Here is a 19,064-nt window from a genome sequence, read left to right as displayed (position 1 = left end):
CTCATATTTATCATTTCATGGTATTTGCAGACCTTTGTTCAAACCAATCCCAAGTAGAGGAGATGCAGTGCACACCATTTATTTGTTGCTTTCCTTAGAGAAAGTAGAAAGGAAGGTGGAAGGCATACAATGACCTCTATAATTCTCTATAATTTACTTGATTGCTCCAGTATAGTAATTTTGCACCTGTATATAGAGCTTTTAGCAACTATCATCCCCTGTTGAAAGCCCTTGATGGGCTGAAACGCGTTGGGCATTTTATATTATAAGCTACTTCTTCTAAGAAAAAATACAATAAACATATTGATACCCCCTCCTTTGGCATTCAGGGTTCGCACCCCTCCTTTTTTCTACATTTCCTTAGAGAAAACCTAAAGGTGATGTACCCTTTGGGTTTATAATTTAAGGTGTTGTAATTGAACTACCACTTGTATCCCCCCTGCCAAAGCAAAACTGCTCAACTGGAAATCTGAGTGAAGCAACTGGACAGAATATGGCAAAAAAGGTGAATGTTTCAAGTATTCATTTTCTGAACAGACTTCAGAATACCGGCACCTAGTTGAGAAAACGGTACAATGAGAGGGTGTTAAAGACCATACATAACAGAAACTAGACAGTTGCAGTAAGGTTTTGGTCCTGAAACAGACAATATACAGGACACAGGTTATTATTTACCTGTGTAAGCACTGCATGCATTTAGAATCTTTTACAGCCCAGTCCCTCATTAACAGAGAGCACCTCTCCTTACATTGTTCCCAATGCAAGCTGTGGCCCTCATGTCAGGCCATGCTGTACCATCTCCTGCGAATTGAAAAGGCAGGGCCTTTACCCTCAATAGAACAAACTTCCCTGCAGAGGCATGTAACCTCTCCCATTTGGCCTTTGAGGAAGGGCAGAAATTGGCATTTTGTTTGAACTTTGATTTGCCCAGCTGGTTTGTTTAGTGCCGTTTTGTTTTTACACTACCTTGTGTATATGGAAAGATGGTTAATTAGCATTTTTTATAAATGAAATATAGCAGCCTAACCATAAGAAAGACCAATCAGGTGCACAGCTAGCATGGCAATGCTATGTGCAAATGGTTCAGCTCACCAAATCCAAGTGTACGTGAAACAGTCTCAGATAAGCATTTCCTGTGTGACCTGAATTCTGCCTGTTTTAGGCCCTCAGTACATTAGCATTTACCCTACAGTAGGCACAGTATTTATATGCACTCAAGACCTTTAACTGTTAGAAATGCTTCCATTTGGGTTCAGACAATGCTCTGATACTGGAGCATTTCTAAAGCCAATTAAATATGGACCTGGATAGGATGTCCCTGTTGAAGTAGGTAATATTTTCAGAATGCTTCCATTTACCTGTATGAATAACTCTTTGTAACAGTAGTATTGCACTGCATTAAGCATATGTAAGAGAATACATGCTACGTTAAAAACTTTAGTGAATACACATCAATTTCACTTCACACAATGCATCAGAGAAGCACACACACACTTGATGCAAACATTAGTTTGAAAGTTGTTCAATTATATAAAACTATTTAGATGGGATTTATTCCTAGCTGCATGCAAATGTTACAAAGCAACAGTTTAGTGGTTTATAAAATGTAATTTTATTTAATGTTATTTGTTACATAGGGCATTAACATTTTCACAAGGCTTTTTTGGGACTACAATCAATGATTAGCAACACACAATAGTGGTCCATCTATCTACGGAACAATCACTGGACGAACTTGACACCTTCATACATGTGCACAAACCTGCATGGAAAAGTTTTATACTTGGACATGTGACCTCTTTCCCTCCATTCCAGTGTTAAGAAATGACATGCAATTCAGTCTGCCAAAAAGGCACTCCCTGTACTCTGGCAGTAACATGCTGTTTCTAGTACATAATCAAGTGAATACCAGAACTACAAAGGCAGGAGTGTAAGTGAATTTTTATTGGGAGAGGATAGCAGTTGAACAGCAGCAACTGAAGAGTAAGAAGAATCCCTGTATTTAAAACACTCAGTAGGTCCTGCTGTACACACATGTAGGAAGCTACTCTGCCATGCTTCCCATTTGGCCCAATAAACCCCAGATCCTATAGAAAGGACTACACAGTAGCGTGACAAAGTCAAATCACCAAGTAACCCGGGCAGAATAAAAAAGGAATGTGGAGAACTGAACTGTGTTGAACACTCTTTAGTTGCATTAACTACAATTTCATGTCATTACTGTAATACAAAAACACAGTTGCTTGCAGGAACTGGTTCAGATTTCTTTTTAAATACCAGATAACTTTAGTCCGCTACATAAGTGTTTGGAAGTTACTTATGTTTATATGAATTTAAGCCAGTATTAATACTTTTCTACAGCAGTAACCGCACACCAGGAAGGCCAGGACAAACACAAATCAAGGAATGGAGTTTTCCCAAAGCTGCAGTGTGAAAAGACTATAAATTGATTTCCATACACATGGATGGGTTCTCTTTGCTATATGAAATCCAAGTGGAGCTATAAGGAATGAGACGTGTAAAAAGGTTTCTTGAGAAGGGGAATGACACTCCATGTGCAGTTTAGTTTTCTGCACCTTCTGCAGCATCACATTCTTCTCCTGCGCTGTCTGATGTCCATAACTAGAAAGAAGAATAGCAACATTCAGGTATGGTTCACCCACAGCTTAAAATCACAATTAATCTACTCCTCTGTCCTCAACAACAGCCTGATACACAAAAAAACCCTCTATGAAGTCTATGATCCACTCCATCTGGTACATTAGAGGAAAAACAATGCCAAGAATGCAAGGCCCTCCAACAAACATTTCAGTGTTCCTTGAAACAAATGCCTTAACCTACACCTTAAGATACTGCTAACTTTATCTGTTAAATCTATCAAGCCTAAACGTCATTAATCTCCAATTTAGTAATGAGAAACATTCTGAGAAAGAAGCAGTATCAGAACTGAGACATGCCCAATATTACCCCCATCACAGCCAGAGCTCACAATTCCCTTTTAAAAACCATTACAGGAGTATGAATCCAAAAGCCTAGCTGACAGCATTTAGGAACCTAGAGTCTAAGCACAATTACTGTAGGAAGATCAGACACATCTTACTGTGAGGTTGTCTCTAAGCAACTGCATGATGAGAGTGCTGTCTTTGTATGAGTCTTCATTCAGTGTATCAAGTTCTGCAATAGCTTCATCAAAAGCCTAGAAAAAACATTTAAAGTATTCTTACTCTTTGGGCAATAAACCTGTCCCAAGTAAAGATGTTTTTACAGACAAAGGAGCCATCAAATGTGGTATTCCTTCTTAGGTTTAGGCTGTTTTTAAATGGAAATTGCTTCAATGCAGGATCAACGAGACTTGGTTATTAGCACAGTCAATTGTACAAACCCTTTCAGGAAGGCATTTCAGAAGCAAAAGAAGTTAGTGCTACAAGTTTACTCAGGGAAAATTATAAAATGATTGTGTCTCTCTGCGCCAGTATTTAATTTGGAAGTAGGTATCCATGGTTGTGTTTAAACACTCATCTCTTATGGTGGGTACATGCAAGTGCAGATCAGTGGTTCTTAACTTTTTTGGCGGGGCGCTCATGGACCCCTTTGAGAATCTGATGAAAGCTATGGAGCTCTATAAATAACATTTTACTGCATCAGAAATGGATTTTTGTGCCCAGGTTCACACACATACACACACCCCGGTCTCTGGACCACAGGTTAAGAACCCCTGGTGTAGACTTTCCTTTGGAGAACCACCTTTGGGGATGACACCAGCCCATCCCAAATCATGTTCCATCACCGCAAGTTCCACTGTGATCAGAGGTGCTTACTCCCAGAGTGGTCCTAGGAGTGTAACCTTAGTGAGACAGAAGCATTAGCCTCTCAAAATAAAGATATTTTTTAGAACACTTCATTCATTGTTATACTGTTTAATTATTCCTCATGGTTTATTAGGTAATGGCATGCCATAAGTAGGAAGTAGAAGCAAGATGCATCATACTAGCAGTTTCCATTGAAGAAATGGGTTAAGTGAACACACCCATATATACATTTCAGTATCCAAGGAGATAAGCAGGTTTAGTTAATGATTCTTGCTCTCTTATTCAAATTTACTTTCCCACACACACCCAAAGTCAACTTACAGTCTTTGCCAATGTGCAAGCCAGCTCTGGGTTGTTGAGGATCTCATAGTAGAATACAGAAAAGTTAAGCGCTAGGCCCAAACGAATTGGATGTGTGGGTTGCATCTCTTTCTTGCTGATGTCAAATGCCTCCTGATAAGCTGCCTGTGAATTTTCTATTGTTTCTGTGAAGGAAAAAGTATTGATAAGTATAAAGGGGAATCTGCGAGAAGCTAGCCAGGTCTTAACATTAACTTCACACACAACATATAGCTATTCTTTATCAGGTGCTACTATACTAGATTTAGCTTTACTGAAAGGTAGAGGCTTAAATGAACACAGTACTCACGTTTCCTGTCATCCCCACTTGCAACTTCTGCAAGGTATCGAAAATAGTCTCCCTTCATCTTCAGATAGAACACCTTGCTCTCCGGGTTAGTTGCATTAGCTATTAAGTATTTGTCCAGCAATTCCTAACAAAACAAAAATATAGTGTCCATTTAAGTTATGAGTTGGAAAAAAGCAAAGTAAAGTTTTCCTACAATATATACTACTATAGATGTGTGTTTAGGCACAAAATGCACGATATATTATGCACTAAGTAGACAAAGACACTTTAGCAAGAGAAAGGGTATTTCAATTTAGGACAAGGTGGCTTTTCACCAGTTAAAAGTGGGATTTAATGGTATATTAGTGTAATTCCATTTAAGACTGGAGAGTTTGTTTCCTGCTTTTGTCTACTTGAAACCCTGATTGACTGATATTTGGAATCAAAACTTTATTCACTTAAAGTGTTGCTAGCAAAATGTTTGACATCTGTGTCTGTCTTGCAGAGTAAATAGATCTCATACTTCAAGCTTTGACTAATCTCTAGGATTTGTTGTTCCAGCTAGGACTAATCTAAATACACTGTTTCAAATTAGTTTCAAAAGAAATCTGTATCTCGAGTTCATTTAACTTTTCTAGGTGTCTCTAGAAAGAACATGTTCTGTGGCTAAAGAATTGGCTTTCTAGTGGCAGAAGTCTGATATTAAAGAAGGTATTGTAAGTTCTAGTAGTTGAGGAGGATGCCAATCAGAACTTTACTATGACAATTTCAGACATTGTGTTGTAGATGTGCAAGTATAATATCCAAAGTTCTGATGGGCTATTCTTTCCCACTATCTGATCTGATGTGCATGCAGATTGACTATGGGTGACTTGTCAGGGTTTCAGACATCAAGCTACTAGTGGTTATCCAAAAGCAGAAGTGAGTTTGAATCTGCTACAACAGCTGAATTGGATCATTCTTCACTATTGGGATACTAAATGGAAAGCAGGCGGGGGGGGAGAGAGAAGACAGAGGAACTCTGGGTTGTCTCATAGATGGTGGTCCTTTAAGTAGGGGCAAGCTGAGAAAGCCATCAGCCGAAGTTTATGGTTCAGCTACAATTTAAATGCACATTGTTAGCAAATTATTTACTTATAAATCAAATTTGTATTAACATTCTGATTTTTAAAAACCCTGTTAAATAGACATCAGTGACTGAAGCAGCATAAGGCTTTTAGCATGGCATATAAACGTTATTATTTAAACAAAACATGGTTTATACCAGTGGTTCCCAAACTTTTTTTACTCATGGACCACTTTAAAATTGCTGAGGGTCTTGGTGGACCACTTAATGATCTTTCTGCCTATTGTAGCAGTTACAATACAGTGCACTAGAATTCTATACAATTCAAATTGTAATACAAGAATTAAAAGACACAATAAAAAAATCGATATGAATATTTACTGTGATGGATATGCCAATTCCTGTCTTCAACCAGAAATCTACTCTGTGCAATGGACACCTGAATGAAGCTTGTGGATTACTGGTGGTCCATGGACCACAGTTTGAGAATCCCTAGTTTATGCAACACGGTGATTGGCTAAAGCTGCTAACTACTTAAAGATAACCACTGAGTGTCTTGGGAGAATCAGGGCTATTGTAAACTGCTACAGGGAGAAGACCTCCTGGTATAAGGCTATCAGATTACCCATGACCTTATAGGTGGCGGTTGTTGGCTCAAAGATACAGTTTTTATATTGACTAGGGCATTTTGAGTAGTATAAAAAACTACTGCTTCAATGTTTAATGCAACACTTACTTATATAGTTTGAGAAGGATTTAATGCAAAGTAGAAACAGTGAAAAGATAAACTAGCATGTATGGTAAAAAAAATCATACATAGTTCCAAGACTGTTCAATTATTTGTGGAACGTGTATTTCTTGTGAGCTGTTGGTTGTGAATTTTTCTCTGGTAAGAAAAATCCAGAATGTGATGACTCTGATAGAGACAAAGAATGGTATAGAGGGCATGTATCATTAATTTCTTGTTTGTCATTTGGGTAAGATCTGCTTCATACTTCAGCCAGGTTAACTTTTTGGAGTTGAAACTACTTTGGCTACAACACTTTAGTCCTGCATGTGTATTATTGTTATTATTATTTATTAGATTCATTTGTTGCTTGTTACCAGAGGGTCTACCAGAGGTTAAAAGCAAATTTATCATACTATAAAAATACAACAATTTAAAAAAGACCCCCATACAGTCACAGGAAGCTTGCAAGACAATAAGGCTTTAAAACAACTGCTCAAGAATACATCCAGAAACTGAACTGCAATGTTGTTTTTTAATGCACATATTTGTCTTTGATGTCAAGATTAAGGTTTTCAAAATGTTGTTGAAATACAACATCTGCTTTTTTATGGAAATGTACAGTACCAGCATCATTAAATGCAATCCACTGTTTAATAAAGCTTCTGTTCTACAATTTGTATATTTATTAGCATTAAAGACACACCACACCTTTCTTTCAGACTAGCAAATGTACGCTTCACTACTATCTTATTTTATCTGAATGGCTCAACTAAAGAAAGTAGATACAGTTCAAGATGTTGTCCTGTAATAATATAGCATAAGCCATTTGCTCAGGCAGGAGGGAGTCTCTGGATAGGCTACAGATTATATACTATGATTAGCCCAGCTATACCAACGTGGCTGGAGCTTTTTGAAAGATGTTAAGCCTAGAGATGTGAAGGCCCGGAAAAATCCAGAAAATACAATTTTTTTCCTGAAGCTGTCTTTGTTTCCCCCCCCAAAAAAATTGGAAAAATGGGGGGGGGATGAAGAAAAAATTGATTATGGAATGTTTTATTTCAACATGATGAATAAAATGTTTCATTAAATCTTGGTCCCCCCCTTTTTCTCAGTTCTTTTTATGGGAATGGATGCTTTATGTTTGCTTGACACTGTGGAGGACTAGCAGAGACATGTGTAATTTTATTTGTTATAAATGTTGATGGCTTCTTCTGTTTTTTTAAAAAAAAATTGCCTGGTCCTCATAAACTGGCAAAACAAAAGAGGTTCCTTACAGTTCAGGTGTTCTTTACAGTTCAGGAACTTGCAGATTCATTTGTTACAAAAAAAATAAATTCAATTTGTAATAATCGTTTCAATAAAATGTACTTTTAATATACCAAATGTGATAATGTTATGCCAAACCAACTTGTACATAATTACATATTATGTTCCTGAAGTAACAAAGTGATTTTCAATCTGTAAAAAGTGCAAATACTGTATTTTCTCTATTTTTCCAGGGCTTCAACATTTTTGGACATTTTACATCTCTACAGAGTCGGGGACGGACGGACGGACGGACGGACGGACACACACACACACACACACACGAGTTAGTCCTAACTTCTATATACATAGCTACAGTGAGATATACTTCTGCAAGTGCCATTTTCCTATTTTATTTTGTATTGTTATTGTAATACTATTATGGCTTATTGCCAAATTTATGCACTTGCAAACTAATAGCACATTTTTGCTAAAGACTATACTCCCCTGTAATCATCCTCAGTTACTTAACGGAATACAGGCGTTTTCAACTTTTTAAAATAAGGACAATACTATTTACAAAGTCAAGCACCGCAATATGGTAAAATGATCTGAACTACCACACTTCCTGCAACATAAAGACATGTTCAAAGTTCAGACTGGCAACTCAGGCACTGTAGGTATCATTTCAGATAGGCACCAGAGCCTGCATTGCCAAGTCCTCCACCCTTCCGCTCCACCCTTCAATCTACAAGGGAACTGACAACTTTCTATCCTGTACCAACATACTCTATATGGAGCACTACTGGCACATTACAGCCTGTTTCATACCAGCATTAGCGATGTGAAGGCCTGGGGAAAAATCGAGAGAAAAAATGTTTTTGAAGGTTTTTGGCTCCCCACTCCTCCAAAAAAGGGGTCCCCTCACCACAGTTTTTCCTTCTCCCCCCCCCAGGCCCTCACATCTCCCCACCAGCATGAAATTCATTCATATAAAGAGGGAAGAAATCTGCCTAGCAGCCAGCCAAAAATATTAGCTCCAGCTTTGGGTGATGGAGAGAGACAGTCACATGATGGACACATAGTTTTCCAATTCCACACCATACACTGCTGATTTCTAATAAGAGTCATACTGACATCAAGCAAGATGCAACATCTAACCCTTTTGTGTCGAAAATTTGGGGTAATCAAACAGGACAATGGTCATATGGCCAAAGAACAGAGGACTAAAGGTTAGTAGGTAAGGCGGATAGTATGGAAAATGCCAGATGTTAGCCTGGAGTATGGTATGCCTGATCTAGCCCTTAGTAGTGCATAGGATCACTACTGTTCGTATTTTCTAACCCTTCTCAGGAATTTTCCAAACCTGGCTGACACCTTTAGATATTGTTCAGAATATTGCAAGAAATCCATCTTTAGATTTGAATCTGCCATGTGTTAGGGTTTAAGCAGTTGAAGCTGTTCATGTTTGGCATGGCATAGGAATACTACAACACAGAATTTGGATCTATTCTATTTTAGTGGATCAGTTAATCTCAAAGTCTTGGATTACAGTTCTTGCTTTTCATTATAAATTTTACATGGGTCAATCCATTTCAGCATGCAAACAATAACCTGTCAATTTCCTGCACTAGTTACTTGTATTAAATTTCCTGATTGAGTCACTGCCGCACTTTCTCTTTATCAAATCCTCAACCCGTAGTCAAATTTGTTTTAGTTTACTATGCATACCACTCAGTATATGCTTCAACTCCCATCCCTACTGTAAACTAGAATTTCCTAATTAGTACCATCATATCTGTAATTGCTCCAAAAACATGACATGAAATCATCCCTGTGAGAAACTCTCAAGCGACTGATGAATCACATTTCAAAACTGAACCAACCTCAAACATTAAGTGATCCAGCAAAGGAGATATGAAGCCAAATCTCAAATATGCTCACTTGGAATTAAGTCCATTTCAATGGAACTTGCTTCGAAGTACATATGCTTAGGAACACACCTTAAGTTTTACTAATCAGAGCTACGTGTGTACTCTTAACACAAAATACTGTGCACTTGGCAAATTCAAATTCTGCAACCAAAGAAGGTAAATTCTGCACCCTCCATAAATCATGTAAAATAAGCAAAGCATCTAGATTTGCCCAATTATTCTGGTTTTGCAAGTCAATTGAGGAACAAGGACACTTGATATAGTGGTTGCTGTGAGGCTTATTTAGGCCTTTCAACAGGACCTGAAATTTCAGCACTCCTAAGTCACACATTTTGAAACACCTTAAGCCATAAGGACTAGAAACAACTTTCAAACTAGAGGTTTTCAAGCCAAATTCTGTAACCACATTCTGGTGTATTTTCTGCTCACTGCACACATGATCCTACTATCATACATAGATCTCAGAGTCTTTATACAGTTATGCTTCTAGTAAATTTGAAGTGAATTTTTATTCTCAAGCCCAATCACTTCTGAACCTACTTCTAACTCCAGTATGCATACACACAACCCTATGTAATAAATCACTCTTACATTGAGATAGATATGTGGAAGGTGATTATTATTATTATTAATCTCTGTATATATGTATTCCTATCCAACCTTGCCAACGACACAGAACATACAAAGTAGAAAACGTGCAGAATGATCTAGTCATGAGTTTGTCTAGTGAACTAATTGGTTCCACTACAGAAATTCCCAAGAAACACTTTGTGGGTAGGAGAGGAAATAATACTGTGTTGCATTTTTAATTTAGCTACAGAGAATGTTTTTGACATTCAGCACTATTGTTTCTTAGCTCTGCTTCTTGAGTTGAAAAGCAGATTAGAATGTCAGTGGACTACAGCTAGATGGTTTAAGTAAAAAATAGGCACTGAAGCATGTTACATTCTTACATTCAGTCTCATTCTCAATTTAACTTCACATGCAACTCTACTAGATACTCTGAATAAAACCCTATCATTGCCAGGTGGTGATCTCTGCCTTATACTAATGCATGCAAATTGTATTCCAAGCAAACAACATGAGGAATCTGGACCTACCCAACCAAGGACTCTTGGGCTTGGGAGACAGCACAGGTAGAAAGACTTGCTATTTCCATTGCAGCTTCTTGTTCCCAACAGTTCTCTACAAGCAATCAAGCAACACTGACATGCAACCTTAAAGCTTGGGCCTTCATGAATAAAATATATCACCCAAAACTTGAATATGTATGGAAAAGTGTGCCCTGCACTCAACAGAAATTGGGCATTTCTGATTTACTGAATTATAACATGAGGTATAACTAGGTCACTGATATAGTAAACAAAATGATATCCAATCTGACAATAATGGCCAGGGTCCCAAGAGTCACACAGAGTGCTTTACTTATGCACCAGGGCTTACCTGACCCATCCTTCCAAGTTGCTGCTGAAGGTCAGATAACCAAATTAACTTTATGTACAGTAATAACTCAGTTAATAAATCCTCCAGGAAAGAAGCTCCTTTGTAACAAAGTCCTTTTTGGGTGGGGTGGGGGCACACACTGACCGTTTTTATTTTTATCTTTTAAGTTCTTTTATTCTCACTTTCTTATATGTATATGCACATGTATGTATGTTTGTATGTGCAGAATGCATTTTAATTTACTGTAATGTTTCGTGTTTTTATTGTATATTTTATTATATATGTGTGCGATTTTATTGTAGCCACCCTGAGTGCCCTATTGTAGGGTAGAAGGGCAGGATAGAAATATTTTAAATAAATTAGTCAGAATGTGGTTCCTTGTCTGCTGGATTGCAGCTGCTGCAGCCGCTCTCTCATGTGTGTCTGGAATGGCGTTCTCTGCCAGATGGCACAGGCGACTCCACAGTAAAAAGTGCTTTAGGTGTAGTGGTTAAGGTGTTGGTCTACGACCTGGGAGACCAGGGTTCGAATCCCCACACAGCCATGAAGCTCACTGGGTGACCTTGGGCCAGTCACTGCCTCTCAGCCTCAGAGGAAGGCAATGGTAACCCCCTCTGAATACCACTTACCATGAAAATCCTATTCATAGGGTCGCCATAAGTCGGGATCAACTTGAAGGCAGTACATCATCATCATCATCAGGTGCCCTGGAAGCACTGTTTACTGCAGACGCATCTGCTCGAGTGTACGGGTGGATGGCAGAGAGAGAAAAAGACCAAGCACAGGGTGGTGGTGGTTGCTCCTTGCTTGCCTGCTCGAGTGTATGGACAGAACTTTGCTCAAAGCTTTAGATTACTATAGCAAGATGCTACATGATAAAACAAAAACTGCAAGGCAGGCTCATCCCTAGATGCATTTTGGAAGAAGCCTTCATGTGGTCTGTATGCAAGGCTTACCTGACCTCATTTCATGTCAGGCATGCATATTATTAGTTTTGAATAAAAAGCTTGCTGAAATATGCTGAACTGCTCTCCTTTTTTGTGGTGTAGGAACTTATCCCTGTGCTTTCCATGCTATTCCTACCTCTGGTACCAAGGTCTCTGTCAAAGAAGTAACGTCCAGGAACACATGAACTTCATTAACTGAGGCATTACTGTAGCGAAATGATCAACTCTTTCTCTCCCTCCACCACTCAGTAGAGAATGAGTTAGCACAGGGCTCTTTAGATCTCAGCCACATCGTGTCAAATTTCATCTCGTAATCAGCACCTCTGTGGGCACACTACAGTTTTGATTCTGAACTACTTTTAAAAGGCTGTATTGTCATGGAATTCAACATCTACAATACATGAGCAGCAATGGCCCAATACCGATCCCTTGTTTTAAACTGTTTCTACCTGCTGTACTTGTCTGTTTTACTGTACTACATTGTATCATGCTATTTTTGCATCAACTCAAATTATTGTGTTATCACCTAGAGAATTTATATTATGAGATAGACAAATAAAATATTAAAGATTGTTCCTTTTTGTAATTTATGATGTAGTGCTATATTGAAAGTATGCACCACAGGTAATACTACAACAATGTAAGGGCAGGATACAAGTTTTCTTAAAATATAATACTGAATATTTTTTCATGAATTAGCCATGTTAAAGATTTAATAGTGGTATATTTAATCTTGCTGACTTTGAATAGTACAATTTATCAGTGTTCTGTTTGACCATCAGGCCTGGGAAGATACTTTTATTTCAAACATGAACCCTAATTCAATTAAAGTAACTGTTACTTCATTAGAATCTAACATAGCTATGATCAACAAAATGTGATTGTCAAATGTGAAACTTTTAAAGCAGGCAGTTTTCAGACAGAAAAAGACATGCTCAACTCCCTCATGAGGATCACTTAAAAGTGCTCAACTTAGTTACTAAGGCTTAGCATCTGCTTAATATTGTAAAATCCACCTAGTTGACATAGGAAGCAGCTGTGCTATTTCCTTTTCCTCTCTACCCTTTGACAGGTAAGTAGAAGTAACGGTCTCCTAATTCCACAGCACATATGCAACTTAGTAGTGCAATCTGCAGCTACAGGTCATGATCTAAGGTCATATACAGTTGACTGCAGCAGAGAGCTTCCCTATCAGCAGGTCTGCTTAGATATGCCCCAAACTGTTTCACAAGCAGTTTGTTGTGAGTTGCTTATCCAAGATCAGAGAAAACAATGCAGATGAGCAGAGTGTTCCCAAGGAAGATGCTCTCACACTAAACTTTAAATTTCAGAACTTAAAACATTGTTTTGGGGGCAGAGACAGGGAACATTTTTCAACAGAACAGCCACATTCCCTCATGGGGAATCTTCTAGGGGCCACATGCCAGCAATAGGTGGGGCCATTTTGTACAGAAAGCTACATTCCAGCTATGTAAAAATCAAAGGTTTCCTCACACATTCACCTCTCTTCATCCACGCAAGCAAGAGGCATTTAATTCAAGGATCCATTCCAGCCAGGCAAGCAGTCAAGGAAGGTGCAGAGCAGTGATGGGCATAGTCTGGGGAGAGTCCCAAAGGCCAGATGGAGAATCGTGGAGGGCCACATTCAGGCCCAGGACCTGAGGTTTCCCACCACCTCATGGTGCTCAATGTAGCAACTAATCATGAGTAGTAAGGCTGGAAACATAACTGTGGCCGGGAACATCTCAGCATAATTTGTTTTAACACAGCACCTAGTGGGCATGCGTTACCCCAACTGCTTCAAGTGCGTCCAGTTTAGTCTGAAGCACTTCCACTATGCTTCCACTATGCTCACCAAACAATGACTTAGCATGATTTCTATTTACCTCTGAATAACTATGTATAAACTTATATGTATCTATAACAGCAAGTATATACTGTTAGTGAATTAAAGGCAATATTAAACTAGTTTTTGAAGGTCCCTAAACATGCCCAAGAGTTTGATGAATTGCTCTGCAATAGCAGATAAATACTGGAAGACAGTCTGTTCCACTATAAGCAGATAACAATTCGGTTCCAAACTGTCAAATGATTGGTTACTAGTTTTTCTTGCATTTGCCAAGTATCAGCTAGCCTGTCAGAATGTACATTTGTGACACAACATTAGTTTATGCAGATCTCCAACAGTTCATGGATATCAAATACACTGCTCCAAATCAGCAGTTTTCAAAGAAGGAAAAAAAATGTTTATAGAGTAGAGCTAGACTTGGGGCCAACAAAATTAGAATACTTTCTGCACTGGTGAAAAATTACATACTGATTAAAATGCCTAGTTTAAATGCCTACATGTGTAAAGTATTCAGGAAAATATTGACAATTCAGTACAAAGAATTGTATGTATGATAGATTAGAAGACACAGGATTCTAAAGGCAACCCTAATATAAGTCTATTTTCATTCCTTGTGGAATAATTCTGTATCAAAATAATATAAATTAGTTTTTTGAAAGATAAATAATTCACTGATCCCTTTACCCCATCTCAAATAGCTGTACCTTACATCAGAAAGTTCAGGCTTAAAATCAAAAAGCATTACTGCTAGTATGCAATAAAGATGACTAAGGACACTGGCTAGGTTCCAAAAAGCTACTTTAGGCACACCCAAGAGCTTGAGCTTACCTAATGGGAATTCTGTTTTTTCTTTGAACAGCAGACTCCTCTAAGTTTCAAAAGTGACTTGCCTGTGGGGCATGAGATGCTGCTGTTTTTACAGGCATAAACCCAAAGCCCTCTTTGGTGTCAAAAGCAAACATTTACATTGTTACTATGTGGAAATTGCTGCAAATTTCAATTTGCATTAAGAATAGCTATGATGCCCAACAGGATTGAAGAAGCAGTTTTTTGTTCAGACAGGGAGCCAAACACCAGAGGAACATTTGTTTTTCACTGGTTGCCAACCTGCTTAACCCAATCCAAATCAAGATTTAAGTCGCAAATGGAACAAAGCTTCAAAGGAATCAAAATTTACAAGTCTGATTACCCTAACCTACCTACAAGACATACAGAGTTGAGAAATACTTTAAACAAGTATGCCAAGGGATTGCACAGATTTGGAACACCAAAATCGTGGGTTTAAACAAAGCAAGATTCGCTGCTACAGTTATCAGCAATGCTCTATTTAATTGTGATAGAAGAATCAGGTAAGTCACTTAAGAATTGTAATCAAGCTTTCTGTAATGCCAACATTACCATGATTTGTTAAAAACAAAATAGTTAACAGAAATCAGGAGAAAATATGAACAGCTACAAAGCACTGCCTGCTGCTTTGGACATATTTAGATAATAAGCAGCCTGTTTCTTCTTCATCATCACCACCCTTCTACTACTATTACTCTTGCCAGTTATCTATCACTTCCAGTAAGAAATGTTATACTGGTGCAGAGCCCATGGAAGTAGTAAGGAACAGGTAAGAGCAAAGTAAATAAAAGAAACTGTTAAGAGGCAGACAATCCCAACTATGTTCCATGTACTTTCCCCTATTCAATGAATTTAAGATACAACATATACTAGCTTCTAATATTTCAAAAAACAAAGTAGTTATGGCTACAGTGAACTCTGTAAGTTGCCCTTTCAAACTGTCTAATTTATCAAATGCATACTTTTTGTAATACAAGGCATTATGGGATTATATAGTTATAAATAAGACAGTAAATGCCCTTTACAGTCCCAACCCTCATTCTTACATCTTCTACAATAACCTTGCCAGTCTTAAACAACTACTGTACTAGAAGTTGTTAAAAGTTACAGTTTTAAACAACTACTACCACTTTTGTAATAACTTCACTTTGGTCAACCATTTGTTTGCTCACATCTCCAACTCCTGGCAAGGCAAAATATCAGGTTGTATTCAACTAAGTCCCACACAGAGCAGGCTCACTGAAATTATACTTAGTTATGTCTATTAATTAAAAGCTAGTCCTACCCAGAGTAGACCCACTGAATACCACTCATTTATATTAACATGTCACAGAATGCAATTCATTCCACTTCTAGGCCTCAGCCTTCAACTCAGAAAGTTACCCATACAAAGGAAGTTGAAGTGGGCTTAATACACTCACCAGAACGGTAGTGCAGATGGACTTAAGTTCAGATTCCACTTTCTCTCGATAGTCCTTCACAAGCTGCATCTTCTTGTCATTGCCATCAGTTTTCTGCTCAATGCTAGAGATCACCCGCCAAGCAGAGCGTCGTCCCCCTACAACATTCTTGTACGCCACTGAGAGAAGGTTGCGTTCTTCATTGGATAATTCAACACCTTGCTCTGTTACTGCCTTCATGCAGGTAGCCATATCATCATAGCGCTCTGCCTGCTCAGCCAGCTTGGCTTTCTGAATCATCTCCGTCTTTTCCATGTTGGCCAACAGAGGTATAAGCAGCAAGGCAACTGATTTAATAAAAAAGAACAGGACCTTTCACGTAATCAGAAGAAAGCACCTCACAACCTGGAACAACAAAAGATAGGTATTCCTAAACCTGTACTCATTGTAAGAAATTGCGAGCTTTGAGTCATGGGAAGAGTTTTAGGAAGTCCAGCCCACAGGAGGAGTGACTTCATGAAGGCCACTGAGAAACAGTCATTAAAGGCCTTAACTCAAACCACCAATCAGCAAGCTGACAAAAGATATACTGCATCAATGCATCAAAATGATTATATCTACTAGCCTAGAGAACCCTAGCACTGCTTATGTAGATAACAGCAGAAGACATCTCCCGAACAGGTGGATTAGCACCTAGCTACCTAGTAGGCCACGAGCACCCTGTGGTTTGGACTCCAGGCCTCTGGAAATGGCGGGCAGGAATAATTAAGTATATAGGTTACCGGCAAGCAACTCTGGAGTTGGGCACTACAGACTGATCAACAAGGACCAACAGAGTTATGTTTGCTATAACAACCCCAACCCCCCACTCAGTTGCGTTAAAGAATGGAAGAAGCGTGTTCGATAACCTACAACCTTGGCAAGTGAAAGGCGGGCTGGCAAAAAGGGAGAGCAGCGAAAGCTAGAAAGGAGCTCGAGCGAAGAGCAAGACACTGAAGAATGCCTGGTAGGCGGACCAGGAGCGGTGGGGGGGGGGGAAAGGGAACATGGGCGAAGAGTGCAGAGTTTGGCGCTGGAGGAGAAGGACCGTGTGGAGAAAAAAAGCTGAAGGGGGGGGGAGATTAAGTGAAGGCGATTAAGTGAAGAAAAAACGGTGTGTGGAAGAGAGAGAAACGAAGGGCGAGAGACCGAATGCCTTTTTCTTGGCACCTCCTTCGGAGTCGAGGGGAAAGTCAGCGGCGACTCCACGCCCAGGACCCAGGTGCCTTTGTCCCCAGAGAAGGGACCAAGTAGTAACAGGGACGCGGTGAGGTATGAACGATATCTGTTAGCCTTCTCCCTCCCATTCTCTTCCCGCCGCCTCTCAGGAAATGCCGCCGCGGCGACTACAGGCCGGTACGAAATGGCGGCGGCGGCAGCGCCTCCCACCCCGCAGTGCCCTCCCCACAGGGGGACTCCGAACTCCGCACCGCCTCCACAAAATGGACGACGCGGCAGGGATTAACCAAGGAAGGGAAGGCGCGCCATGGAGAGAATGGAGGCCGCGCCCTGCCTGCCTGCTTTCCCTTTCGGGAAGGCCGCTTTCACCCTCACCTGGGTCCGCTTAGGCGCTAGGCCGGGCCGGCTGGCGCCTGCTGAGTCAACTGCGCTCGCTCCGCTCTGGGGCTGGATCAAGAAGGTGGGGAGAAGGAGGAAGAAGAGGGAGGGGGAAAGAGAAAAAAAGCTCCCGTCTCAAGCGAGAGAACCAGCGCTGCTAAAGGGCGTTGGCACAAAGCAAAACTCTCTGCTGCTAGGCCCGCGCTCGCGCGCCTCAGCCTATCACTCAGCACTATCCGAGCCCCGGCTCCTCCTCCGACCTTCATGCAACCAATCAAGCTTCTGCGCGCCGCCGTGAAGGTAGGCAGAGTCGGGGCACAAGCTCGGTTGGCCCGTGGGCTGCTGCAACTGGGGCCACGGGGTTTCCTCCAATTAGATCCAGGGTGATCTGACGTCACTGTCGCCATGGCGATGCTGCTACAACCCCCCCCTTTCCGCCTGTCCTTCCCCCGCCCATCTCTTTCACACATACTGTTCTTCCCTAGAAGCCTGGACAGGGCGAGGCACGAGACAGGGCGGAGGCGGAAGTGAACCGGGGGGTGGCGAGGGAGTCTCGTGCTGCTGCGGTGGCTGCAGGGCGGGAGGGAGAGAGGCACGAAAAGGGAGAGGTGGGTTTGGGGTTTTCCTGCTACCACAGGAAAGGAGGGCAGACTCTTAGTAGGAGGAATGTGAGCCTCAGATGAGGGCTGCTGAGAAAGGCTGCAGAGAAAACTATGCTAGGGCGCTGACTGCCAACCTTTTCAGCAAGGGAGTGTGACTTCCGTGCTCTGTTCGGCAGCGGCAGACACGTTGATGTTGTTTGACAAATGTTCAGTAACCATTACAGTTATAAATAAAGGATGCTCTTGGAGGATGGCACTAGCATGGTGGTTTTTGTTGGAATTGAGGTTGCTAATGCGGTTTAGCAGTGCTGGGACATTGCTTTTCCGTAATCAGTTGGAAGTGAAATCAGCTCGGAGGTTCCGCACAGTAGTTAATATAGCGGTATATTTATTGGGCAATGCACATCTGCATGAGAAGAGCCATAACTCAGGGGTAGAGCCTACCTTGGCGTCTCCAAGTAGGGATGGGAAAGAACCCCAGCTGGAACCTTGGAAGGCAACTGCTTGTCAGTGTAGGCCGGGGAGGGAAGCCTCTGGCCCTTGGACCTAATTAAGCCTGCTAAGGCCATTTCAGCCAAGCCAAGCCCCTAACATCTGATGTCATATGTGTTGTCAGATGTGGGGCAGATAAAAACCTGGCTAAATCAAAAGGGGTTTTGCAAGAAACGCTGATTGCTGGTGCCTAACATCACTGTGGCATTGGGTGATTGACAGGTGGGCAGCTCCACTGTCCTGTAAGATTTGGCCTGTGAGAAGTGGGGGAGATAATAATATCTGCTTGTGGCCCATACCCCTTCAATCCATACCTTTGCCCCCATAGACAGTGCAACTTTTCATCAGTCCCAAACCAGATGTGATTTCTCTCCCATTAACTTCAACAAAGGGGAATATTTTAAAATGCTCTGCACCATCTCTCAGCATGCCCATGTTAACAGGACAGACCACAGGATATAGTGTGACTCCACCCAA

At 40.5% G+C, this 19,064-nt stretch overlaps 2 protein-coding genes across 8 annotated transcripts in view; one reads left to right on the top strand and one right to left on the bottom strand.

The window, feature by feature from the left end:
* Positions 1 to 1,588: 1,588 nt before the first annotated feature.
* Positions 1,589 to 17,726, bottom strand: YWHAQ (tyrosine 3-monooxygenase/tryptophan 5-monooxygenase activation protein theta). 3 transcript variants are annotated; one of them, XM_061622799.1, is made up of 6 exons: positions 17,491 to 17,726; positions 15,919 to 16,244; positions 4,459 to 4,582; positions 4,131 to 4,294; positions 3,101 to 3,196; positions 1,589 to 2,622 (listed from the first exon to the last, which is right to left on the bottom strand). In XM_061622799.1, the coding sequence occupies exons 2-6, from the start codon at positions 16,210 to 16,212 to the stop codon at positions 2,563 to 2,565; spliced, it is 738 nt and encodes a 245-aa protein (XP_061478783.1). In that variant the 5' UTR covers positions 16,213 to 16,244; positions 17,491 to 17,726; the 3' UTR covers positions 1,589 to 2,562. The 3 variants fall into 3 exon arrangements, with proteins under 3 accessions (XP_061478783.1, XP_061478781.1, XP_061478782.1); XM_061622797.1 differs by having other exon boundaries at positions 15,919 to 16,302; positions 17,491 to 17,725; XM_061622798.1 differs by lacking the exon at positions 17,491 to 17,726 and adding an exon at positions 17,107 to 17,263 and having other exon boundaries at positions 15,919 to 16,302.
* The window catches only part of LOC133382996 (uncharacterized), a 103,752-nt gene continuing 101,163 nt past the window's right edge, over positions 16,476 to 19,064 (top strand). For 4 of the 5 annotated variants that reach the window (XR_009762144.1, XR_009762142.1, XM_061622801.1 and 1 more), the window contains exon 1: positions 16,476 to 16,903. The gene's annotated coding sequence lies outside the window, so the exon portion shown is untranslated. Of the gene's footprint in view, positions 16,904 to 17,018; positions 17,794 to 19,064 lie in introns of those variants that run through there. The other variant, XR_009762143.1, reaches the window with a different exon arrangement.

The sequence above is a fragment of the Rhineura floridana genome, chromosome 4, assembly GCF_030035675.1.
Source record: "Rhineura floridana isolate rRhiFlo1 chromosome 4, rRhiFlo1.hap2, whole genome shotgun sequence".
Lineage (NCBI taxonomy): Eukaryota > Metazoa > Chordata > Lepidosauria > Squamata > Rhineuridae > Rhineura > Rhineura floridana.
The sequence above is the reverse complement of the archived record's forward strand: the minus strand, read 5'-3'. Positions and strand labels throughout refer to the sequence as shown.

Coding starts and splice junctions, on each gene's coding strand:
- YWHAQ (XM_061622799.1), bottom strand. CDS start 16,212: ATGGAAAAGACGGAGATGATTCAGAAAGCCAAGCTGGCTGAGCAGGCA. Junction 4,295..4,458: donor AAGTGGGGATGACAGGAAAC/GTGAGTACTGTG, acceptor TTTCCTTCACAG/AAACAATAGAAAATTCACAG. Junction 2,623..3,100: donor TGCTTAGAGACAACCTCACA/GTAAGATGTGTC, acceptor TCTTCTTTCTAG/TTATGGACATCAGACAGCGC.